Source organism: Rhamphochromis sp. 'chilingali', assembly GCF_963969265.1.
Source record: "Rhamphochromis sp. 'chilingali' genome assembly, chromosome: 22".
Classification (NCBI taxonomy): Eukaryota; Metazoa; Chordata; class Actinopteri; order Cichliformes; family Cichlidae; genus Rhamphochromis; species Rhamphochromis sp. 'chilingali'.
In genome coordinates this window covers 11,115,985-11,142,213 of record NC_137950.1, presented here as the reverse complement: position 1 = coordinate 11,142,213, position 26,229 = coordinate 11,115,985, and the positions used below count along the sequence as shown (strand labels likewise).

The 26,229-nt window shown below is 40.6% G+C and overlaps 1 protein-coding gene across 3 annotated transcripts; it reads right to left on the bottom strand.

The window, feature by feature from the left end:
• Window positions 1-190: 190 nt before the first annotated feature.
• baiap2l1a (BAR/IMD domain containing adaptor protein 2 like 1a) lies at window positions 191-25,975 on the bottom strand. Of its 3 annotated transcripts, none has more exons than XM_080873289.1 (14): window positions 25,670-25,975; window positions 24,418-24,493; window positions 24,139-24,225; window positions 15,423-15,484; window positions 12,570-12,641; window positions 11,709-11,843; window positions 8,718-8,870; window positions 8,482-8,625; window positions 7,867-7,987; window positions 7,353-7,566; window positions 5,817-5,876; window positions 5,557-5,713; window positions 1,897-1,937; window positions 191-1,797 (listed from the first exon to the last, which is right to left on the bottom strand). In XM_080873289.1, the coding sequence occupies exons 1-14, from the start codon at window positions 25,718-25,720 to the stop codon at window positions 1,725-1,727; spliced, it is 1,446 nt and encodes a 481-aa protein (XP_080729415.1). In that variant the 5' UTR covers window positions 25,721-25,975; the 3' UTR covers window positions 191-1,724. The 3 variants fall into 3 exon arrangements, with proteins under 3 accessions (XP_080729415.1, XP_080729416.1, XP_080729417.1); XM_080873290.1 differs by having other exon boundaries at window positions 5,557-5,710; XM_080873291.1 differs by having other exon boundaries at window positions 8,548-8,625.
• Between the last annotated feature and the right edge of the window lie 254 nt (window positions 25,976-26,229).

The window sequence follows — 26,229 nt, the reverse complement described above, 5'->3', positions numbered from 1 at the left end:
TGTATTTATATTTTGCTTCTAAGGAGCCAGACTTCATTGAGCAATAGTTCTCCAGTCTTTCTTTGGGCATTGGCTGCTTTTTCACTTGTTTTCACTCCAGTCCTTAAGTTATGATTATAATCACTTTCTTTCATTTCAGCTAACAGACAGTTAAATTAGCGAGAAGACAACAGAAAATGAACATTCAGGCTTTATGTTTTATTGAAAAAAAAAAAAAAAAAAAGACTATCGGTCAACACAGTGGCAAGGTACTCGGAAGAAAAGCATGTTTCATTATGGCAGTGTGATGGGTTCACTTACATCAGTGAGTTAATACGATTCAATCAACTGTCTTATGAATCACTTGCTCATCATACAGCTGAACTCAGAAAAGCTAATTCATGGGGGGAAAAGTCATTTTCCTCACAAAATAACACTTTGAATATTTCAAACAATGAGTTATTTTACTTATGCACATTTCAAATGATTGCCGTTAAAGTACATTCTCATTTTGCATAAACTGTGTTGTGCACAGAAGCTACATATAACAACTACGAAACAAACAATGAGGAGTGAAATAATTCCCTTCATCAAAAGGTCATCTTATCCATTTAATATGCAAAAGCAGCAGTCAGGCCTAACAAAAAAAAAAAAAAAAAAAAAACCAACAAAAGAAAGTAGCATCCATGGCTTGGACTGAGCGTGGTGACTGCTGTGTCTGACTTTTGTTTACAGATTTATTAAATATTTCATACAAACTTATTTTATATATAAATACCTTTGTCATTCAAAACTGTGACTTAGTGTTTTTGCCTTTAATCCAATGACAAACCCCTTCTTTCCCAATATCACTCTCCCTTCATTCTCACAACTAAATACCTCGACAAATTAAAAAAAACAAAAAAACAAAACTAGTAAAATAACTAGTAAAAAAAGAAAGAACTAAAGATACAGATATTTTGGCAAGTCAGGAAGACAACCTGTATGCTTGTCTGTTTCATCAGTATCAGGTAGCAAAGGTTTACATCTGGATCTCATCATTTTTCATTGAAACAAGCCTGACCGAGTGTCTTACAAAGCAATAAAGAGACTGGTTCATTCCAAAATGAAAACAAAGACTTCATCTACCAAATAGCATATCAGTAACAACAATTTTGTAGACAACAATACCCCATCAGCCTTTTACGACTGAGGAGTAAAAAGCAATGGTCGTTCAACCTGTTTACTTGGAGTAGCTGTGTATGTGCACTTTTTCCTGGTAGTGACAGAGGAAAATCTTCTAGTGGATTTCTCTGGACTGCTTTAAAGACGCATGACTGCAATTCAGTACAATTTGATTACTTTGATAACAGCCTCACTGTTTACAGTTTTCTGTCTCCGCTCAGTATCAGCAGTCATATTAAGTTCCTGGTAAACAACGTAAAGCAAATACTTTCTAATGGCACTGCAGATCACATGGCGGCTTTCACTGCAAAGCAGCCACAGGAAATGCAACACGTTCACCAATTTAAATGCTACTTTTACTAAAACGATATGGATCAGAGGGAAGTCTAAATGTTCATTTTGTTGATGATAAAACACGCGCTGGTACTGAGGAAAAAAAAACTAGCATGCAGGCTAGTGAGATGTTGGGTTGGGGAGATAGTCAGTGTGTCGCAGAGGGGGTTGTATGATTCCAGTACAAGAGTCCCCTGAAGGCATAACAGCGGTGAAGAACCCCCCCCACCACCCTAATAAGCTTAGAGTTAGATGAGTGGTGCAGATCTGTCATTTGTGACAGTTGGCTTCAGCTTGACCATGGCAAAGGGGTTCCCTCCTCTGCGGAAAGAAAATGAACAAAGATGTATGAGGTTATTGTCAAATAGATTTTTAATTAGTCATATGGATATGTGAAAATCTGCCAGCTGTGTCACTCACGCAAGAAAAGGAGCCTTTGGAGTCCCGTTGACTAAAGAAACCTGTTATTAAAGAAAAAGCAGAAGAAATGACTCTTTAACTTCAAGTCACCAAAATGGAAACAACACAAAGTTCAACAGGCATCATTGCAATCTCCAAAAACTGCCTCCAGCTATTAAGAAAGCACTAGTTGTCGGACTAGTTTGATCAGACTTCCCATCAACAGTTGTCCCCCCCCCCCCCGGCCTTCCTTTGACATATAATTACACCACAAAACTCAGAACTCACTGAACCTGTAATCTAGACAATCTAGAAAGGCTGGCAATTGAAACACTTTTTTTTTTTTTACCCTCTCTCACCTTAGGTTGGTGATAATCTTACTGCCAGCAGAGTGAAAGGTGAGCATGGAAAACAACGAGGTTCAGGAGCAGAAATCTCTGAGCTGCATGCCCCGAGGGCTGCCGTAGTCTCACAATATGTCCCGTGACAAAAGGTTTTAAAATGAACCATCAGTGGTTTCTGTTTTTCATGGTAGGTCACATCAGCTCATGCAGATAATTTTATTATGTGTATGAGAAGGCCTTTTTTGTTGTCGTTTTTTGTAGGAAACAGACATTACCCATCTTTTCCCCTAGAGAGCAGGAAACACCAGGTGTCAACAAAAAAAAAATGTGACAGTTCTTAAAGCCACAGACGGGCTTTGAAGGCATTACATTCATCATTCATTGTTTGAAACATCCTGGCTTTTTTGTAGTTCTCAGCAAACTTTTACTTCTGATTAGATGAATCACAAATAAATGAGCACAGATTTGCTTCACAAAGAGAAAACCTCAATCAAATTTGTGTTAAAAAACAGAATTTCTTCTCCAGTTCAACTGATTATGTCACAAAAAAACCCCACCCTAACCTTGCTTAAAGGTGTCCTGCAATTCCCCCCCTCAAACAGCACAGAATATAATTGTGTCCAACACACACTGATCAACTATGATGTAAAGTGACCCCTGACCATTGTGACTGTGCACTGTTAGAATAATGCACAGCTTTTCCTTTGTCACATACCAGGCAATGTACACACCCCCATGGCAACAGCACTTCCTAGCAGTGGATATGGTAAGAAGGAAGGGCAATGTGTTCCTTGAGACACTCCTGAATTGCTTTTGTAGTGGAACACAAACTAACCCCACCTCAAAAAGCCCCAGATCCCAAATGAACTGATCGTTTTTGGGATGTGCTGGAAGAAGTCCTACCTCCCACAATTCACAGGACACCCAGGGGGTTCTATTATTGTAACTGATAGCTAGCTGATAGGGCTGATCTGAACATAAACACTTTTTTGGTGGTAAATTTGTAGCTCCTACTTTCTCAAACAGGATGTAAAATTTTGGGGTACGCTGAGCTGGTATTTCCCCCACTGTCGTATATTTCATAGTGAAACCCTGACGCAGCAAACTCAGAGGACAGTACAGACAGTCCAGAACAGAAAGGAAGGTGATGAGAAAGAAGTGTGCCTGGGCTTGCCTGCTGGCTCAACAGATAGTTCATTTCCAGTCAGGCAGCACAGCACAGTCACAAAATTAAATTGAGACTGTACTCTCTCATCTTTTATGCTTCCCTCTGTAACTCTTCTCTAGTCAAAACCTGTCTGGGAGTATTTTACCACCTTTTTCTCCTCTCTGATTTTTTTTACACTTTTCTTCTAGGTACCGTGGTCATGCCTGTATCTGTCAAAATTACAAACAGGCCCCTACTGAATGTGACTTCTCTGAAGATTAAACATACTTCGTGGAAACTATAGTCTTAATAAATATAGCGCATTTCCTTGAACCTTGTTTACAGAACACAGGTGTGCTTCTAGCTGTGCCATTTCAAGGGCGTGGAGCCGGTGACTGCGCACTAAGGAGCTGTTGATAAGACGCGATCAGTTCGACTTAAAAGTTCTGCCTGCATGATGGCATTTATGGTGCATGTGTGGAGTGACGACCCAGCAAGGGCACGTGTCCCATCAGGAAGAAATAACCTTGTGTTAAAATGATGACTAACTCCACAAACTTCAGCCATTAAACTTCGCCAATGAGCAGCAGCCGGGGAGAAATGCATGTCACATTACAGAGCAGCTGCAGGATATTAGCTTTTATAATGTCTCTACAAAGTGCAATGTTTGCTGAGGACTTAAATATATCAAGACTCCCATGCAAACTTTGCAGAAATTCATTTTTGTGAATCACAATGACTCTGGTGGTTCTTTTTCTTTATCTCCAAGTAGCCTAGAGTTTGACATGTGGTTCAGAGTGGTCCAAAGTGGAAGAGAGAACCACAGCTGACCAAAAACCACCCCCCCAAAAAACCCCTTTCTTTAAATCTGACTGAAATCAGTAACTAAAAACTTGCTTGTGCTTGAGGCACAGCTGTTCTGAACAGCATACCATGTCGTATTTGACAATCCTTTGACAAGTACTGCATTCTGGATTTTTCAGCAGACTAACTCCTTTCTGTTCACAGACTGGGTGTCAAAACTCAACAGAGAGAGGGGAGGGCATGTGTGAGATATGGGGTTGCAGTTAGCTCAGACCTATTTCTAATAGCAAAGAGGGCTGAAGATGACGAGCAGCTACTCTTTTCGCTCCAAGCTTTCAACAGTCACTCTTAGCTGTTCTTTGTGTTGGTGCCTAATATTAAACTTAACAGCATGTTAGTATCTGATGGAACAAGGCCCATCAAAGAAAAGCCCTGAGGGAAGGCGTGATTGGTGCAAACAGACTACTTTTATTGGACTGGAAATCGACATCACCTCCCTGTTTTTAAAAGGTGGCTCAGTGAGACGCTGCTTGAATGGACTTGAATGGCAAAGGCAGGTCTTGCACTAGCTTTCAAGGCACCTGGAAATGATTACTGAATTTGCTGGATAGATCATGATCTCAAGGGGCTGTTTTTTGCCACTGCGGGGTCTTTGATCATTTGCATAGGTCTTTTTTCAAAATAAAATTTAAATGAAATATTTTTAAATGCCCAGCATGTCAGCATAACAATATTAGCGCTTAAAGGAGACACATTATGCTCATTTTTCAATAAAGCTGTTTTAGCTTCCCTTGGCTAGCTTTCCTGCAATTGGCTACCTCTCACAAGCAAAAGGTTTTAACAGCAGCTTCTGTGCTCACACCAAGAGATGTGTGAATTAGACCGTATCAAGGATAGCTGCAGCCATACAAAGCCAAGAGCAGAAATGATAATGTGAAAGATTGTTATAAGCAGTGTGAAATACACAGAAAAAAAAGTATACTTATTGTTTTACAATGTAATGGAAAACTACAGAGCAGATTCAGAAAAATGCTGAGTAGCACACTCACTGAACAGCTTCCCTAAATGACAACCCTGATCATCATAATAAATCAATCATTTGTGAAATTGCACAAATTCCATACATGCTTGTTGTGTTACAGCAAAACATCCAGTGTAAAGGCATGTTGTTTATCCGTTTTCTTCTAGAGCACGTGTTCTTGGTAATACCTACAAAACTCAAATTGCTTAACTGCAGCACTATTTCAAAGCATTGCCACCTAAAGATACGTCATATCAACCCGAATTATCAAAACATGAGGAAAAAAAGATATCAGGTCACGCTCTGGAAATGCTCCTGATACAGCTGATGACAGGTGGTTTACTTAATCGAGTGCTGATACTGACCGTGTTTACTGGCGAAGGCATTGAGAGGATGACTGGGCGGGAGGGGGCGTCGTCGCTGTAGTCTGGTGGTGGCAGCAACACTGTTTCGTCCTCCTCCTCCTCAGTCTCTGGCAGGCTAATCGTACTAAGACGATGCACCGGCGTGCCTAGATTACTACTGAGACACATTACATAAAGCTTCAGTTATCCAACAGCAGCTGTGAAATTTAAAAATAAAAAAAAAAGTTATTGATTCAATGCTTGGCTCTGACACCTCTTACCTATTTGATACCACCGACTCAGTGTAAGTTCGACAATAAGATGAGGGAAACCAGCCCCGCCTGGGAACAGAAGCACATCGTTTCATCTTTAAAAAAAACGTCAAAATAAAATTACATAACGAGTCATGCAATTTCTTAGCAGTCATCTGGAATCCATCACGATAGAGAATCACCGCAGCAGACAAAACACTTGAATAAAATTCTAACATCAGACACAGAATAGAAGATTTTGTTCACTAAGACTCCAAAGTTGTCTCCAAGTCACGTCTGGAGAAAACGATGGCTTATCAGACCAATGCAGTGGATTTGTTGCTAAGAAACAGAAAGCACTGATTTCTCCCAACACGGCCTCTTCTTGGGGGAAAAAAAGAAAAGGAAAAAAAAAAAAAAAAGCCATTGACTGCATTAAAATCACTTGAAATTAAAAAGGCCGCCTAATGCCACGCACAACAAGCAGATAAGGCTCGTGTAAATTCTTTCAAAGTGGGACAAACGCAAACTGAAAGCACTCCATAATCCTGCATGATGAGCCCTAAGTGATCTGGCAAGGATGAATATGAACGTAATTATACACAGAAGGAGGGTAATGCTGCTGCAGCCACATATGCAAACACAGCCTGCTGTACATAAACAAGCCTGATCCTTTGTACAAGTGGATGCAAAGCTAACAGGTGCTATGTTTGTCTAAGGGAATAAAAAGCAGGGAGATCTTTCATTTAGCACCTGTGAACATTTTTCCACCTTCTCTGGAGGTGACATGTAATCACAGCTGCTAAAAAGGTCTGACTTCATTGGAATTTATAAAAGTTCCAGCTAAAATATTTTCCTTCCTTGTGTTTGGGGAAGGAAAATGTTGTTGTTGTATAATCTACATGAGAAGATGCCTCCTGGTTTGTTTTGTTTTGGGTTTTTTTGCATGTTTGCACCCATTTTTCTGCATGTGTACGTGAGTGAGCTAAGATCAGGCTTTACGAATGTCGTGTTGAACATACCGGACATACCGTACTCTGTATTTTGAGGCATGTGGTACTAGCATGACAAAGCAGCAAAAGCACAAAAGAGAAACTTGTACTGTCAGCTGAGTTATGTGGGGAAAAAAAACCACCCGTGTGCCACGACTGCTACGTCTTTCTTGTAATGGAAGTATCATTCCTGTCTTAGGTGTACCAACAAGTTAACATTTTTTTTAAAACGCTAAAACGCCCACCGTAGCTAAGATTATGCACTTGACTGGTAGGGACAAGAAAACAGAATTCAGTTGACTGCAATCTGCAATTCACTGACATCTAATGGTGAGATTTTACAAACTGTACCTTTAATGTTTTGATATTGCCTAAAAATGAATAAATAAAGGAATAAATAAAAATAATATTCAACTAGAGATATTTGGGATTTGTAGACAACAAATCTATTGAGTGAATAAAATGAACGATAACTAGATTACAAAATGTAACTTTAAATGAGATTGTGGAGACTAAGCTCAGGTTTTCTTAGCCGTTAACACAGCCCTGAATACAAAAGCAGATGAAGACTCACTGCTGCGTCTTCTCCAGCTCTCCGTACAACCAGCCGTCCTTCTCGTCCTGGATGAGCAGAGTGATGATGTCGCCTTCATCGAAGCTCAGGAGCGTGTCGTTGTTGCCTGCTGTGTGAGGGAAAATGGTTCTAACCCGGAACTTCTTGCTCACGTTCAGACCAGATGACTGGGATGTAGATCTCGACAGGCTGCCATCTCCAATACTGCCCTGATCTGGAGGCAGAAGAGACTAGAAATGAGACTTTGCCAGATTTCTGTTGAACCGTTGTAAACGAAGTTTTGTTTTGTTTTTTTTAATTTGGGGGGATGGCTAGCTGTTTCTGCAGCTATTTAATGGACAGCTCTGGCATGAGAATGTTTCCTTTACACATATACAGGAAATATGAGCGAGTCTGGCCTATTTTAGACAGAAAAAAAATAAAAATCACACATCATGTAGATAACAAAGTTGATTTAGTCTTCACCAATAAAGATTATATATTTATTTATGCAGTTCACATAAGCCAACTTTACCTGAGCTGTGGTCTGAAGAGGAGTTAAATGGAAATGTGGGCTCTTGATTAAACATGTTGGCAAGTGGGCTGAACTGAGCTTTGAGGGGTGGTGCTGGAGGAGGGCCAGAGTCCACATTGACCTGAAGAGATCACAAAGACTGATTAGCGGATGCATCAATATGACAAAGTGAATTGGCATTATTCAGATCTCAACAGGTCCTTAGTGCTATAATCAAACAGTCACAAAGTGAAGTGCGAAGCACTAAACAGCTGTTGCCTCACTGGACCTTAACACCACATAACAGCAACAACACATCTGAGAATTCCTGCTGATAACAATCACCCATGTCTTACTACTTTACACAACAGCTTTCATCTGATACAACAGATTTCATTACTTTAACAAGATAAACTACAACACAACAACTTGAGAAGATAAAAACCCCGCAGGGCCAGTCTTTTACAAATGCTTTGTTCTCCTTATGCACTACAGCATGCTCTATCCTCAGTTTTAATCTAAACTACCCCCATGGTACGATGAGAATATGTGATAGAACAAGGTAATACATGACAGAAGAATGCTTAACATCTACAGATTTCACACTTACAAATCAAATAATAAAATCAAACTAACCCTGTTACAGTGATCAACCAGCGGTGATTGTTGTGGAACGACGGACAGCCCTTCTATCATGCTCACCACAGAGTCTGGCACCTTGGTGATGTCGCTGCACTTTTCCTGCCAGGTGGGGATCTTCACCGACAGTATTTCTTTGGCCTGGAAGCACCAGAGAATGAGAGCAAGTTAAATGATCCATTATAGAAGGTGTGATGCGGCTGTGCTGGATGTTCATCTCAGTCCTTGCTTACGTTCTCATAGAAGTTGCTAATTTGACCGGAGAACATGCAGTGTTTGTCCGCCAGGAAACAGAAGCGTCGCTTTTCTTCCAGCAAAGCCTCTCTGCAGCCGTCAGCAATGAACTTCTGCATGTCCATCTGGCGTGATGAGATAGTCTGCAAGTACTGCAGAAGGTGGTCACAGGACAAGAGGTTACAGAATAGGGTGAATAACAACAATTTAATCTGTGCTTCATCGGGTTCATTAAATGCATTGATGAGCTTATAGTTAAGAGGATCTATTTAGCCAATTTTCAGCTCCATAGTTTTGTTTGGCTGTATTAGAGTAGCTTTGCATGATTCACAGTTCAAAATAATCTTTATCTCAGTTCAAAAAATGTCAGAAGAAAGATTATGACAAACAAAAGGGTTTAACCACATGTGGGTGGAGCTATTAACTTAATTACTATCATTAATATTGATGTAATTTATTCTATTTGTAGTTTATTTATTGTAGTATTAATATAGGTCCATTTAATTAAGTATTTTTGCAATTTTTTAACATGCATTATCCCTTTTGTTTTTTTAAACTTTGCATTTATATATACACATATATTCAGTCACATCTGTATCAGGCCATAATTGCAACATAAATAAAATCCTCTTTTAAATGGAGTAAGGTGACTATTCAAAATACTTGCTGTTTATTTTATTTTATTTAATTCTTTGCTACCAGGTGCCAACGCCTCTGATCGGGGGACTTTTGTTGCTTTAACACCCAAGATTGGGAAAACTGACTCTTGATGGCTCCCTGTGAGCAAAAGCTGTTTGGGTCCTCAGGTTAGATGCACAAATCACGCTCCTAATGAGCTTTGTAGTCAAAGTCCCTGCACTTAGGGACAAGTTTATTTGAGTCTCCTGCTGCCCCTGGATCAATCTTAGCTCAGCGGGAGACCAAATCAGTCTTCCCCTTCCCCACAGAGAGCCTGAGACTGAGTCTACGCGTCACGCCGCACACACGGGCAGCTGGACCCTGACACAAGGCACACTGAACCCTTTAAAATAAACTTCCCAACCTTCACTCCATCCCTTTTTTATTCAACGCCTACTCCCCCAATCTTTTTCATTTTCCCCAGGTTGTCATGGTGATGGTAAAGCAGCCTATCTCTAAGGGCTCTGTCAAAGACCCTCCCCTACTGTCTGGTCTCATTCCCTCTATGTGTGTCTCTCTCTCAGACACGGAATCAAAGCTCTTCATTTCCCATTTTCACCACTAAAATTGCCCAGACGTGAGGTGGAAGAGCAGGCCGACAGGGCTGAGCTCATTACTGGCCCCTTACTCAAGCCCTACACATTATTAGAAAGCTGGGCAGTTAGACTCATCTCGCATGTAGCTCACTGGTGTCATTTTTATCAGATAATGAAAAAGTCCATTCTGTGGAAAGAAAGGCCCCAGTTTCAACCTGGCTTGAGAAACAGGATCAGGCTATCAAGCTCCACCCAGACAACACGGCTTATTGTATGGGTGTCTTTTAAACAGTGCCATTCAAATGCAAAGATAAACAGAGGACTGATACAGAGTTTAGCAGCAGGAAAACACAACAGAGCAAACCTAGAACACTTAGATCTCTTTTGCTCTTTGTTTTTACTCCTTAAAGAATCTCATAATACACAAGTTTTAGGTCTGGACTGCAGGCATGCAAGTTCCCAGACTCTTCTACTTTTACTATGAAGCCATGCTGTCATTGTAGATCCAGTTTAGCATTAGCATTGTCTTTATACAATGCAGATGAACAGCACTGTACAGTACCAACTATGAAGCATTATGCTAGCAATAATAATAAAAGCCTTAGTGAGCATATTTGAATATTCAGCTACACACTTTCCTTACTTTGCCTTCGATTACTGTGGACTTTGAACTGACATTCATTTTAATAATTTTCACTTTTGGTGTTGGTTGTGAACATTTTATTAAAAAGGATCTTCAAATACTTAAATGTAAATAGCTTATACCTGTAGACACTACTGTGGACTCCACTTTAAGTTTCCGTACTTAGATAAATGCATCACACTACGTTGCACAATAAGCATATCAGTCCACTTTTTCCAGAGTGGACTGAAGGTTAAAAAGCCACAGAAATGATTGTTGTTGTCATAAGAAAACATATTTACAGGATGGAAACTTTCTGAGCAGAATGCAAATCAACGATAAGAATGATGGAGGGGTAGTATTTATATACCAACACAACACCCACACACACCTGAGTGCATTCAAAGTTAATCAAATTAACTAGTCCATCAGTCAGTAATAACTGGATATTTAAAACAACAGTATTTTGACTGTTTTTGTAGGTTTTTCTAAATGGAATTGTATTTATTTAATCACTGCTTACATTTGTGGTTTAAATGAATGAAACTTATTAGTAGACCAATCAGATGTGCTGCATCCAATACAACCTGAATCTCAACAGGGTTTGAATCTGTGCCTGTATGCATGCTTTCCTTTGTACAAAAAATGGGTGTGTGTACCTTCTATGAAAACAGTCATTTAAGCCATATGATTGTTCTATTGTGCACCATGTAAAAACAGGTGAACTGCACGCAGCTTTGACCACGGCGACTTCTTTGATAGTTTTATTACTACATGAAAGGTTTTTAAAATGCCCTTTTATCCCACATAAGTCAAAACATTTGAAGACACCAAGGGTGTCCTTTCTCAAACGCCTGTCATCAGTGGCGCTATTATGTAATACAAAAGAAAAAAAAAAAAAACTGAAAAGCAAACATGGAATTTCATTCCAATGAGTTGCCCTAATATTACAGGCAAACTAATCCCTATCACGAGAAGCCTTGGCCTCAATTCATTACCCTGTCAAATAAATGTTATACTAGTCATCCAGTCTTCACAGCCAGCCGAGTGTCAGCATTCAAACTCCACATACTTTAAAAAACATCCAAAGTATTAGCACACAGTCGCCTTTTAATGTTCAGGAAAGATTGGAGCTGGTTTTGTTTCAAGCTCACCTCGTTCTCTCTGAGGTCATATTTGGATGAGTGCTTTCCCTGGCTTTTCCTCCTGAGCTTCTTCAGGTCTGTCTGAGAACGGTCTAGGGATTCCTGTTTCACCTTGTGCTCTGACTGATAGCGCTTGAAGGTGGCCTGCAGGAGTCATTTAACAGGAGGAAAACAGGCATTTCACTACACAAACAAGAAGAACTAAACCATCATCAATGCTTCCCTTAGGGACGCTTAGCTTCCATGAAATATAGTTACATAAACAAGATGTATGCAAGAGGAAACTTCTGGAAAAAAGAAGAAGTAGAAATGCCTAAAACTGCATTTGCTGAAATAATCAATTTAGTTGGCTCCAAAAGTGATCTTTCCAACAGAACTCAACATGTGGTATGAAAAGGCTGGTATAAAATTCTTTTTATACCAGCCGCTCTTTTTAACTTCCAACTAAAGCTTTAATTGTAATAAAAGCTTAATGTTGTGTACTATTAGAGTGTGGCCACATTAAGTACATGTAGACCTCTTGACAGGTGCTTGTCGCTAGTAGCTTCCTGCTGGGCTTCTCCTCAGATCATTAGAACCACTGAACTCTCGACCTGTGTTGATGATTTTGGAAGATTTGTAATGCAGTTATTATATACAAATATGCCTTGCACTGTGGTTATTTGTACTACTAGACCATCCAAGCTTAAACTCTGGTACACATTTCTGATAACATAGCAGTCTACCCTGTGTTCCAAACTACTGGTTATGATCAAAATGCTAAAATTAAGGGTTCAAAATGTGATATCTAAAAATACTTGTTGATGTCAGGGTCACCATGCCTATCTCTTAGAGACAGAAAAACGCTGTTTTCTCTATGGAGACACGTACGTTCATGTATTTGACATCCATCTCTGTCTTCTTCTCCAGCTCGATAATAACATCTCTGTGGAATCTCTTGAACTGCAGATAGGAAACATCACGAATTTGTTGATACATACATCAAAGTTACAGTTCAGTTCAGTCACATCACTCGTTGTGTACAGTAAGCATGGATTGATCTTCTGGAATATTTGATAATGGCTTCAGTTGTTGACATATTTCATTTGGGAATACTTGTCTTCCGTTTATATGTTGTCACAAGGTATCTGAAGCATTTTACCCTAAGGCACAAGTGTCAAACTCCAGAATCAGAATCAGAATCAGAAAGGGTTTTATTGCCAAATGTTGAGCAGGTTTACAACATTGGGAAATTGCTGCGGTGCTTCAGTGCAAACATACTGTCATAAATTAAGCTTAAATAGACATGAAAATAAAAATAAGAATAAGAATTAAAAGTGCTAAGTAGATAGATATATACATGAGTGCAGGTGGTGATCAGTGCCAAACATGGAATGATGCAGTGAACACAGCGTAGGGTCATGTGTTAGTGGTGGGAACAGTCATACGGTTATTGTTCATGTGTCCAACAGCAGAGGGGAAGAAACTGTTCTTATGGCGAGAGGTTCTGGTGCGAATGGACCGGAGCCTCCTGCCTGAGGGGAGCAGGTCAAACAGACTGTGTCCAGGGTGAGACGGGTCAGCTGAGATCCGAGCTGCACGCCCCAGTGTCCTGGAGGTGTACAGGTCCTGCAGAGATGGGAGTCTGCAGCCAATCACCTTCTCAGCAGAGCGCACAACACGCTGCAGTCTCTGTTTGTCCCTGATAGTGGCTCCAGCGTACCACACGGTGATGGAGGAGGTGAGGATGGACTCGATGATTGCAGTGTAGAATTGCATCATCGTCCGTGTTGGCAGGTTGAATTTTTTCAGCTGCCTCAGGAAGTACATCCTCTGCTGGGCTTTCTTGATGACGGAGGTGATGGTGGGCTCCCACTTCAGGTCCTGGGTGATGGTGGTACCCAGGAAGCGGAATGAGTCCACAGAGGTGATGGGGGTGTCAGTCAGGATGATGGGGGGGAGTGGGGCTGTGTGCTTCCTGAAGTCCACAATAATCTCCACTGTCTTCTGGGCATTCAGCACCAGGTTGTTGTGGCTGCACCAGGACACCAGACGTTCAACCTCCCTCCTGTAGGCAGACTCATCCCCATCAGAGATGAGCCCAATAACGGTGGTGTCATCTGCAAACTTGATTAGCTTGACAGACTGGTGGGTGGAGGTGCAGCAGTTGGTGTACAGGGAGAAGAGCAGAGGAGAAAGAACACAGCCCTGAGGGGAGCCGGTGCTGATGGTCCGGGAGTCCGAGACATTCTTTCCCAGCCTCACATGCTGCTTCCTGTCCGTCAGGAAGTCAGTGATCCACCGGCAGATGGGATCAGGCACATTCATCTGGGAAAGCTTGTCTCGGAGATGGTCTGGAAGGATGGTGTTGAAGGCAGAGCTGAAGTCCACAAACAGGATCCTGGCGTAGGTTCCTGGGGAGTCCAGATGCTGCAGGATGAAGTGTAGGGCCATGTTGATGGCGTCGTCTACAGACCTGTTGGCTCTATATGCAAACTGCAGGGGGTCCAGGAGGGGGGCCGTGAGGGTCTTGAGATAGGCGAGAACCAGACGCTCAAATGACTTCATGACCACAGATGTCAGAGCCACGGGTCTGTAGTCATTTAGTCCAGTGATCCTAGGTTTCTTGGGGACAGGGATTATGGTAGAGGACTTGAAGCAGGCAGGCACATGGCATGCCTGCAGTGAGGAGTTGAAAATGCCAGAAAACACTGGGGCCAGCTCGTTTGCACAGTGTCTGAGGGTGGCAGGAGACACACCGTCTGGGCCGGGAGCTTTTCGAGCATTCAGACTTAAACTGCTTCCTCACACCTACTTCATGAATATGAAGAGTTGTGGTGGGAGGAGGTGGTGTGAAATCCTCTTTTGTGTGGGGTGAGGAGGGGGGTGTTGTAGGTGACGTGTTTGAAGGTGGTGATGGCTCTATGGAGGGGGGAGAGGTGGGGGAATTAGTGTCCAAAGTGTCTCTATTGTTGGGGCCGTTGAAGGTGTGAAGGCTGCCTGATGGCTCGTCAAAACGGCAGTAAAAGTCGTTGAGGGTGTTGGCCAAGAGCAAGTCATCAGTGGAGTGGGGGGTTTTAGGCTTGTAGTTGGTGATATTCCTAAAACCTTTCCACACAGAGGCCGAGTCATTCTCTGAGATCTGCTGCTGCATCTTCTCAGGCCTCGAGGGTCGGTGTCCTGCAGGTTTTAGATGTGTCCTTGATCCAACACAGCTGATTTAAAAGGCTAAATTACCTCCTCAACATGTCTTTAAGTTCTCCAGAGGCCTGGTAATGAACTAATCATTTGATTCAGGTGTGTTGATCCAGGGTGATATCAAAAACCTGCAGGACACCGGCCCTCGAGGCCTGGAGCTCGACACCCCTGCCCTAAGGCGTCAGGTCCGGAAAATAATCATGTGGCTTTTCTACTTTGTCGGCAGTTCTGACACTTTTGCTTACAACGATTTTAAACTCAAAAGTTTGTAGAGGCTTGTGATAGCGAGAGTACAGAGGGGGAAAAAAAAAAGTTCTGCATTTGTTCACTAACATTTAGAGATAAGCATTTGTGACCATAAATACTTCTAGCTAGTAATTAATGTAATTAATAGCTTGCTCAGGATAAGGCCAGCACATATTGTGTTTTTGCCCTGCAATACTTCCTTACTTTGTGACTCCGTCTTTGATACTCATATTTTAAAAATGCTATGTGAGAGACTTGACAGTAATTATAAAAATATGACTTCTTTAAAAAGGTACTTACGTTATCTTCCAGGTCATTATGGACCTTCTTCTGGGCTTCTGCAATCTCCATCAGAACCACACCTGAGGAAAAATTCAGGAGAAGATTTAGTATTTCAGTAATTACAGCTAATCATTGATTTGTGTATCATGTGGGGTTCCACATGCAATCCTTGGTCCCAAACAAGGTTTGTACATATTTCTAAAAATGATTTACTAACAAAAGGTTTACTGAGCTTTAAAGTTGCTGGCAGAGATTTATTGTTAGAACACCCTTTGACAGAATTATTTTGCTCTACACCCACAAAAAAGTACCTTGTTTTTATTTTTTACTGCTGGTTCTAACTTCATTTACTATAGGGACACAAGAAGATAGCCGATCATTTAATCAAAATTTGCGCAGCAAATCCTCAAATATTAAATACCATGAATCTTAACCTGTTTCTTTATGAGGGGTAGGAGACAGCATTGGATACCAGCAGGCACAGATCCGAAAACATAATATCAACAGTTATTACTTTTTCAGAAACTTTGTGTATAAATCCATCGAGCCTGTCATACATTTGTTACAGTCCATATTTTACAGATGACCTCTCGTGTTTCAATATTTGAACAGCTGTCAATAAGTAATCTCCTATGAAACATTCTGGTATTGTGCAGTCAATTACAGAACAGTCTCCATTCACAGACAGGCTAAAGCACAGACCGAGCAGCATATGACATGAAACAATGGGAGTGACTCAATACTGTAAACAGAAGGGGACAATCATAGCTAAGCAGTTTATACTGCTACCTCTATCACAATTGGGTGAAATCTAGAGTCGAGGTTTATTACAGGGCAAAATGCTCTGGTGAAACCGGCAAAACATGCACAGCACACCTCACCCCCCACCCTCTACCTCATTTCTGAACATGTGATAGTCAATGAGGGAAAAGGGCAAAAGTGAATGACCTACATGGATTTCAACACCTTGTGAAGAAAGTGTACAAAGCACAAGCATCAGTTTCACTTTGTCATTTTTAGGTGAAAGCAAAAAAATCTCTATAAGTCACCCTGTTCAGCACACTCCACCTTTGAACACCTACTCATATACATTCGATCCAACACCTGACATTCCTCTTTATATGGACACCCCCTCCCCAGCTCAGAGCAAACAAACGTAACGATACATAAGTGTACGTCTGTGTCCAGCAGGCAGCATCCAGCTACAACAACATTGCCCTCTGAAGGTCACCAGAACGTACTGGTAAATGCTGCCTTTGTGTTTCGACCCGGGGGTTGGTGGGGGGTGGCCACTGGATGTTGAGCTGTTTGCACAGCCTCAACAACAGACCACATGGGGTGGAAGGGGGAGGCTGAGAAAGGCCAGGAGGGGGAGGCGGCGGGGTTCAAAGAGGCCATTGTACACCTGCAAGTTTCACCTTTGGGGTGAACAAGGTGTGAAAGCCTGCCTCAGTGAGGATAAATGCTACAGAAAGTCATCAGAGGGTGCATGAACAACTGATGGCTGAATCAGAGTTAAGAAAAACAGCACAATGTATGACGTCTGTAATTTTTTCATTTTTTTTAAGTGCAGGTAAAGAAAAAAAAAAAGTCTTTGACTACATAATTTTAACAGAAAACGGGGCTTTTCAGTTCATCTGAATATCTGTGTAACTTCCCCTCAAATTTTTCAAATGAACAACTCCACGTTCATTTTTTTTTTTTTTTTTTTTTTGCAGGTTAATACAAGTTTGAGAAAAGATCCTTGTGGAAAAAGCACACATGATTCACACCTGTGATTCACTATTATTAATGCCGAACCCCTCATTCAACACCCGCTGAGTCCATGTAGAATTTACTCTAGCCTGTATATTACAGATAAGGTGTCTTACGACGCCATTAAATGACCTTTGGATTTTAATCAAACACATGTTGTTTGGAGGATCTGAAGCTTAAACAAAGCAAGAAAAACTATAACCCAACTGCGCTGTAAAACAAAGCAAAGGCTGAAATGAACCCCTAAAGAGACATTTCTTTGAGATTATGTTAAACTTCAAACAGCACCATGTTTCCACACAACTGGCACTATTGAATAACTGCTGATACATGGCAGAGTAGACAAGGCCTTAGACACTGTCGACAGGTGACTTTTATGAGACGGATATGGCCTGTGCCAACAAAAAAGCAAAAAATAAAAAAAAAAAATAAAAAAATCCCGCCTATGTGGAGTTAGATAAGGAACATGAGGTGATGTTGGCATGGCAAACAGCGGCACTGACTTTTCTAGCAAAGACTCTCTTTGTTTGAAAGTTTGATCAAACTAATGTTTCACCCATTCAACGAGTGTACACAGCAATCAACTAGCTCAGGAAGTGTCCCCAGTCATCGGCCATCGTCTCGCAACGCGGTTTGATCACTGAGACACATCACTGGGCTTGTTCCAGCAAGCATGCAGTGTCTGCAGTGAATCATGGCCGCCTCCTGTGTGAATCAGGATCCAAGTTATAAACATCGCAATGAAGGTGGGACAAGGATTGTGTTTGGGGGTTGCCATGGAGGAGCTACTCCCTTAATATCAACATAATGATGTCACTGTAATCAATGATAACGAGGATGATAATGAGAACCGCAATATGCAGTTCATCCATCCAGATGACTACATGAACAAAGTGCAACTGTAGACTACATTAAATGAAGTACGTCTAGTGTTTCACGTGATTTCCCTTCACACTGCCGGCTGGTTGTTGGCATAATCCACCAAGGTAGATTCTTTAGGCACTGCCAGCTGAAGGTTTGCCAGAAACAAAGAAGACATTTTTTAAAGTAGTAAGTAATGAATAGAAAGCAAATAGTTGCATTACAAATAAAATAAATTATAGAAAATGTGCTTACATTTTTTCTTCTCAGGAAAATACAGATATGATAGCTTGGCAAACATTTACTGATTACTATAATATCCTTTGTTTGTTTTTTTTAAGAGATCAAAAGCTTCAGAATGACTAAACAAATGGCACTTAAAGTGAGGCAGTTTTGTCAACCCCACCTCCAAAAAAAAAAGAAAAAAAAAAAAAACCTCCGGCATAAAATCAAACAAATATTCTCCAGCCGACTTGTGAGAGATTTCTTTAATGGAAGCCTGATTTCTAGATGATTACACACACACACACACACACACACACACACACACACACACACACACACACACTTTCTGACCAGATCTCTTCCTTTCCTTTAACACACACTGAGATCTCAAGTAGCAGGAACAGTTCTGAGTTTGACTGCTTCCTCCTGTGTACTTAAAATATTTCGTAGTCTGATTCCCCTAAAATTCTTCAAAGTTCACACGTATGAAGGTGCTTATCTGCTGAGTGCATTATGGATTGAATCTTTCAGTCATCATCATCATTTACATAAGGCAATTTTGGGTGTTGATTGTAAGTTTCTATTCAATAACAATCACCCACAGTAACATTTTTTGGTTGAATGTTGTTTAATGGTTTGAGTAGTTACAGTGAATAAATATCTACTTGGTCTGTGGACAATAAATATCAGTGTAAGTTGACTTGACAAAGAGCAATGACTTGCCGTCACATAGAGTACAGAATATCATTTATTAATACCAGAGCCAATAATACCCCGAGCACAATGAGTCTCAATTTTCCTAATAGATTAAATTAAACACCAGCTTCAAGGACTTCTAAAGGTTAGATGAGGTTAGTTGAGGTTGTTACATAAAAACAATCATCATATGTACAGTATACACAATTGAAGTTTCATATCAAGCACAATGTCAGCTGTTTAGTTTCTCATACACTGTGATATTAGGTTTTAAGACTTTAATTTGGATGATTCATTAGTTCAATCACGCCCATGGTTAGACAGTAGGATATATACCATGTCTGCAAATAAACGTAAAGAACTTTCAGCCTCAATTTCTCATCTTAGCCAATCTCTGTATGAGAGTAAGAAAGATAACACAAATAAAATGTTATGTAAAAGTAGTCCAAATGTGATTTTGAGGTGTAGGCTGGTAGATTTTTTTTAACCTCTTGACAGTGTTAGCAATGTTCTCATTTACAGTCTTTAAACTAAATAAGTTAACGATCTCCGGCTGCTGTATTGTAAATTAATGGCGCAGTCACACTAGAATAAAAATAGGACAGCAACCTCCTTGTCTCCAGGGAAGAAGAAATTGGAAAAAAAAAAAAAAATCCACTGATTGAACTGGACATTTCTACACTTGGGGACAAACAGCTAGTACCTGTGTCAGCTAAATTGCCAGAGAGTCTCTGGGGGACCACTTTTGAAGGCAAGGCGATTCCACAGGTTACCTGGGATGAAGCAACCTGTCTCCACACAATTGCAGTCTGACTTGGACTGTCTGCAGTCGCTCACAGACTGGTAAAGGTTTGCAAGTAAGTGCTGTCTAATTTTTTAAACACAGACAGACAGGACGCTCCAATCTCAGTCAGTCTATGCTAATTATCACAACTCATCAGCCATTTGCAATGAGATTGCAAGTTCATTGCACGTGGTCACAACAAATTTAGTCATGCTATACCCAACCATTTCCTCCAAGTTATAGCATTTGAATTAAAAGAGGACATCAATCGTTTTGCTAAACCCCCAGAACGAAACAAACACATTTTCTCAAGAAATATTAAACTTTTGTTTTACCTCAACTTCTATAATTTTCTGTTATTCCATTATTACTTCACAATCATGATGGCAATGATTTTGATTTTTCAAAATGGGCGTAAATAATGTATCACAGCACCACTGTTTTGAGAACAGCGCTTTTAAAACACAGCTGACCTGAAAAAGCCAGGCAAAAAAGAAACGCCATCACAGATGATTCTCCACAGGAGAAAAAAAAATGTTGGTATGTCACCAAAGGAAAGACACAGGTATTACTAATGACTTAAAATGACTGCTCCTTTTAAGCTGATCAGGTTCCAGGGTCATGGTAAAGTGCACGCTGACTCACCAGCATACCTTTCTGAGACACTTAAAGAAGCTGAACCATCACTCCAGCTAAAACGTGCATCATAAAAATACATTTGATAAGGAGAAACACATTTTTGCTCATTAAAGTTCAACACTGCAGAATATTGTAGGCCTAAGTTTGCAACGTGTTTTCTTTTTCTTTTTTGAGGGGCAGGATTTCTTCCAAACAAGATACATTTTTGACTTTTCTGAATCATTTCTGCTTGTTAGTAAAAATAAACCGCTTAATTGCACACTGACTACATAGGCTTGTCTAAAGATTAAAGCCATCCTCTGAAACAGCTACAAAAAAAGATATTTGAAGTGCCAGAAAGTCTTATTCACCATAACATTAACCAGCCTCCAGAAGAAATGGTGCCTCTCAAAAGCAGAAACCTGCTACAAAAGCTATCAGCAGGACACACTCAGACTCCCAGCTCTGAATTCTCACTCTCTAAAGTGAGAGCACTTAGTGTTTCTTCAAAAAGAAAGAAAAAAATCTTTTCTTATTACTTTCACATCCGTCACAGCAAGAATCTGAGAAATTGAGCAGCACCCCAAGTAAAAGCCTCGGGTAGCTTTCAGCAAATACCTGCTAACCTCTGTGACGCACAAGCTTTGTGCCATTCACTGAGGGAGGAAGAGAAAAAAAAAAAAACAACACAATCTATGACTACAGAGAAAAGATCTTTACAGGTGTCTGCAGCAGAGAAGTGCAGAGTAATCTATCAGGTGCCTCATTCTGAAGAGTCGTGCTGCTTAGAGTAAATAAAGATTAAACACTCGCATCGTCTTTTTCAGACCGTTTGGAGAGGCAGATGGAGGGATAGGGGGATGAGGATGAGGATCAGCGGTGGGTAGACGGTCTCCTCTGTCTATCTGCCTGTCTGTCTGTTTGTTCAGCACGTTTGCAACTCTACGTGCTGCAGTGGGTGAGAGAATTCACACCACCATGTCGTCTACGCCAGGCGGTGAAGGAACGGCCACGGAGCCTGGAGTTCAACACTTCACCTGCCATTTCTGCATTCATTCTTATTCAAAGTCGAATTGATTTTTTTTATGACTGAAGTCACATAACGTGATGGGAGTACATACAGACGAATGCACCTAAAGGAAGAATACACAAACCATGTAGCACAAACTCTATTCTTGAGCATTTGTTAACCAGAAGGGGTCTGTTTCAATAAGGCTAGATTTGACTAGAAAGCGCAGAGTCCTCCCATCTGTGACTTTCCACAACAGGAAAGAGAACAAAAAAGAAAGAAAGTAGAATTTAGTGCTCGTAAAGCCGTTTCACTTCAGCGGTTCTGGTATGCTCAGACAATGCTACGTAACACCAACATATTGTTAAATGAAGAAATGAAAACTGCTATTGTTCGCTGACAAGAGCGCCTTAACAAACATGGGCAGCATTTCATAACAGCGCAGTATGAGACGTCTCCGATTACATTAAAACATTTCAGCCCTCGTCAGAATGTCAAAATACAAATTTCCATTGTGTGCGTTGCCACTTTGTAGCTAGATGGGCTGCACTATTCTTTTTCAGTCTATGCTTTTTTCTGATTTTTTATTTTATGAGTTTTATCCTCAAAATTCAGAAAAAGAAACTGAGCAAGAAAAGTCTGAGAATCTTGTCTGGGAGTCTACTTCAGCATTAAAACGCATTCTTCATCTCTGTGTTTTACCACGACTGCTTTTGTCCTTCACTGAAATTTTTATTTTCTTCTAAAAATTCTTTGATTTTTAGTCTAAAATCTTATCAAAGCTTAATAAAGGCTTAAAGGAAAGCAGATTTGATTTAAAATAAGAAAACTTGTTCAGAAATAACAGCGAAGAAATCACAACACAGGAGACAACCACTGTCATCACAATAGTCCTTTACATAAAACAACAACAAAAAAACCCCCAACAACACACTGACAGAGCATCATCTTTTAACTACCCTGCTCTGATTTCCTGTCACATCACTCTGATTCATAAAAAGGCCGAACTGCAAAGCCCGGCGTTACAGAGTGATGCAGCAGAATACAAAAAGCAACTTAATGAATTGCAATATGACCCCCCCACACCCCTGAACAAAGCGGGTCGGCTCCAAATTTCAGCACTAATAGAATAATTGGAGATGACTCAGAGGAGGCTGAAAAGAGAAAGTGCTTCAGTTGGAGTGAGAGATAGACAGGACATAATAATGAATTTCTGCTAAATACCTCACCTCCAGGGTTGAAGCGTTGTTATTTTCAGATGCTTGTATATTTAACTTGCATATTGGGTGATGCAAGCAGAACGTGTCACTATTACGCTGAAACTGCAGGAAAGAGCATTTTGATATGTGTCCAGCTCACGTAATACTGGCAGGATGTGAGAGAGTTTAGCATCATTTCAAGAGAAACTTCAACCATGTGGAAAATATATGTAAAATGTTTGGGAACAAAGTGGTTTCTTATCAAATGTTGTCAACTTGTACAGGTGTAGGGTTTGTGGGGTTTTTTTGCACAGCTAGTACAAATAGAGTAATCAAGAGGAAAACAGGAAGCCTATACTTGTTAGCTTGCCCTTTCCCAAGCTAACAAAAATAAATCTGTCACACTGATATTAATCAAAGCACAAGTGTTAAACTTCAAGTCTGCAAAGTCAATCCATTGCTACAGTACTTTAAACCTACATTCTAGCCACCAGGGGGCGACTTGTCTGGTTGGTAAAAAGAACTTTGCTTGTATATAGATTTATGAGAAAATGAAGTTACTTTGCACTTGATTTATGACATGACTACGCACTTTACTACTGTGTTTAAGGTCTCAGTTACTAATTTTAAGTCTTATTTAATAGAGCACAATGCTTATTTTGAAAAATTATCATTTTGAGCAGCGGCCAGAATCAGCCCTGGGCCTTATGTTTTACAATGTGTTCACAGTAAAATGCATAAATAAAAAAGGACATTTTTTGTGAATTAACGCATTAACAGTAATTGTTGTTAATTACAGCACAATCTGGGCAACGAGCTGCCAGAAAATGTTTTGTAATTCATTTCTTACAATTTACTCCTATATAGTATGTATCATGTAGAAAAACTGAGACGCGCACTTCTTTAGCATATATCAAGTCCTCTCTGGGATTAAATGTGCAGTTAAACTACCAGAACACTTAAGATTAAAGTGGGATCCATGTAAAATGTGTTCGACTTCCTCGACTTACATGAATACCCTAACAGGGACAACTGAACAAGGTATGATTCAGGGTACAGGTATTATAATCTGTTAAACAGACATTTTCCGGCTAGTTTCTACTGTATGAGTACACACTTTCAAGGTCTTTCATGGCGACTGTAAAAATACTCAAACTGAGGCTTCAAAATGGTCTTTCACAAACTAATTGTTGACAACAGCGAGGCACATAACCCTGCTGTAAAGATACAAATTGGTGTTTTTGCACATTAGTAACACAGAATATTTGTGAATTGTTCTTTGGGGTAGCAAAGTGGATTTTGTTGGTTTAGTTTAGTTTTCAAGGTCTATAATAAGCTAATGGCTTCTGGCTATATTCTTACTTTCATGTAGAGAGATCAACTTAAAATTAATTTTAATAAAAGAATTATTCCACGATCTCCAACTATTCCTTTAATTGTATTTAAACATAAGAGGAAGTTTAGAGTCACATTTTTTTAAAAGCTTCGATCTCACAGCAGAGACATTTCTAGCATGGATATCAGACAGACCCTCTCGAGAGCTCCCACATTGCAGATAGATTTAAAGTAGACTTGCATAATACTCACCGAGCTCTCTGGAGACTGGAGACACGATAGCAGTTTCTCCGATCTTTGACACTGCATCAAAATAAGCCTTTCCAGCAAGAGCCATTGCTGTGCGGGCAGACAGACAAGACACTGTTAAGCTCCAGACGATTTCCAGGATCATTTATAGCTCTGCTTCGACCATTTAAAAGTGCTGCCAGTGTAAAAACAGCTGAGGTACACCAAAATTCATTGTAGCGGTTATGGACCATTACGGGTTTATGCCCTTTTGTCCCTCATGAGGGTGAAAACTGTGTTTACCTGTGACTGATTTCTCATAGCTCTTTCCGAGGTTGACCAGGTTCCTCAGGCCTGGGTTGAACTGCTCCATTACATTCTGGGGTAAAGAGCAGAGTCTTATTATTGTGAATAAAAGCAAGAAAAAGCAAACAAACAACTTTAACTTTAAGACTTGTTTTCCCCTTTTTGAAAGGTCTCGTCATTAACAATAAAACCCTCATAAGGCTATTTTTGTGGGAGTGGGTGGAGAAGAGAAATCCATGAAAACAAGAGCAAGTGTTTGTGCAGTTGCTCTATAAATATCTCCATGTGAGAACAATAAAACTTTCAATCTTTAACTTGACCCCTCACGTATGTCATGCAACTCCCTCGAAAGAGCGAAGTCCCACACAAAGTCCCAGCTATTTGCAGCACCAACTTCATCACTCTCACCAAACCACCCATCTCCCCCTCCCTCTTTTGTAATCTCCCAATAATCAAGCACTGCTCACCCCCTGCCTCTATTCCCCTGGCACACTCTCAATAGAACAATGAAGGGGGGCAGGTATGGCTTTACATGAGTGGGGGGCAGCTGAGAGGAAAAACAGTAAACTACTGTAAACTACAGGTAGGACTAGTTCAGTCTCTTTTTCCCTGCTCCCCAAACCAGAGAGGGCACTTCAAAATGCACCGAAATTCAACCTAACTGTCGTACTTAAACTTTTACTCTAAACTGTTGTCTATTTCTACTTCAGGTCATAGACAGTGAAGGCTCACTGCTTATCACCATTGAGAGGTAGAAGTATAATGTTGATTAGATTAGCCAAGAACAACCAATCAAGATTACACTCAAATTATTGCTCCAGTGATTTCAGATGTTCTGATAAAGCCACAGCAGATTGATTGAGCTGTGAGAAGCTTTAACACTTCTGTGGTTCACTGTGATTTACGAAATTATTTAATAACAGGGAGTGTCCCTGCTGTGGCAGTGGCATTGTTGAATTTTCTTTTCCCCTGGTAAACAACAGAAAGTTTCAGTTGCTCGATCAGTTTCTCTTTTTCCCACCCCCTCACAAAACAGGTCCTTGAAACAAGAGGTAACAAAGGGTAAGGGAAACACTTCATTATTTTATGGTACTTTACCTGTGGTTTACAGCCACTGTTGAAAAGCAACAAAGCAGACTCGCTGAACTATAAATTTCTGATTACACCTGAAGTGAACTACATTAAAAAAGCGACCCCTCCCAAAAAAACAACAACAGGTATTTCCTTAAATGTTGAATGCATCACTCACCTTAAAAGTACTTTCAGTGAGCTTGCTCACATGCTCCGGATCCCGAGCCATCACGGCAGGTTGTTTCTTAATCTCAGAATTAAAAAAAATGAAATAAAAAAAATAAAAATATATATACACACAATATAAATATTATATTTAAAAAAATAACAACAAAGCGGAGAACAAAAAGACACTTGGTAATCCAGGAGTTGTCTCGGTCCGAGTAATAAATCCCACAGCGAATCCTGCTCCGTGTCTGTACACTGCACGCGAGCAAGCTGAAACGCTCGTGCAGCCGGCGGCGGACGAACTGACTGGGACACCGAGAGACTTCCCCGTGCCTTTAGGGGCGAAGAGGGGGGGAGGGGGGCAGCGCGGAAGGGTGGTGGTGGTGGAGGAGGGTGACGTCACAAGAGGTGTTACACAGGTCAAAGTTCTCAGCTGGTGAGTTAGAAAGCTGTGGGCTGTTGATTCTCAGGACTGTTAGCGAAAAACACCATAGAAATGTGACGTATTTTGTCAGTGGGTTTTAGATATAATATTGCTTTTGGCCTGGAGAGGGCGCTGCTGTACAATAA

Coding starts and splice junctions, on each gene's coding strand:
- baiap2l1a (XM_080873289.1), bottom strand. CDS start 25,720: ATGGCTCGGGATCCGGAGCATGTGAGCAAGCTCACTGAAAGTACTTTT. Junction 7,567..7,866: donor CTCTTCAGACCACAGCTCAG/GTAAAGTTGGCT, acceptor TTCTGCCTCCAG/ATCAGGGCAGTATTGGAGAT. Junction 5,714..5,816: donor GAGTCGGTGGTATCAAATAG/GTAAGAGGTGTC, acceptor AATGTGTCTCAG/TAGTAATCTAGGCACGCCGG.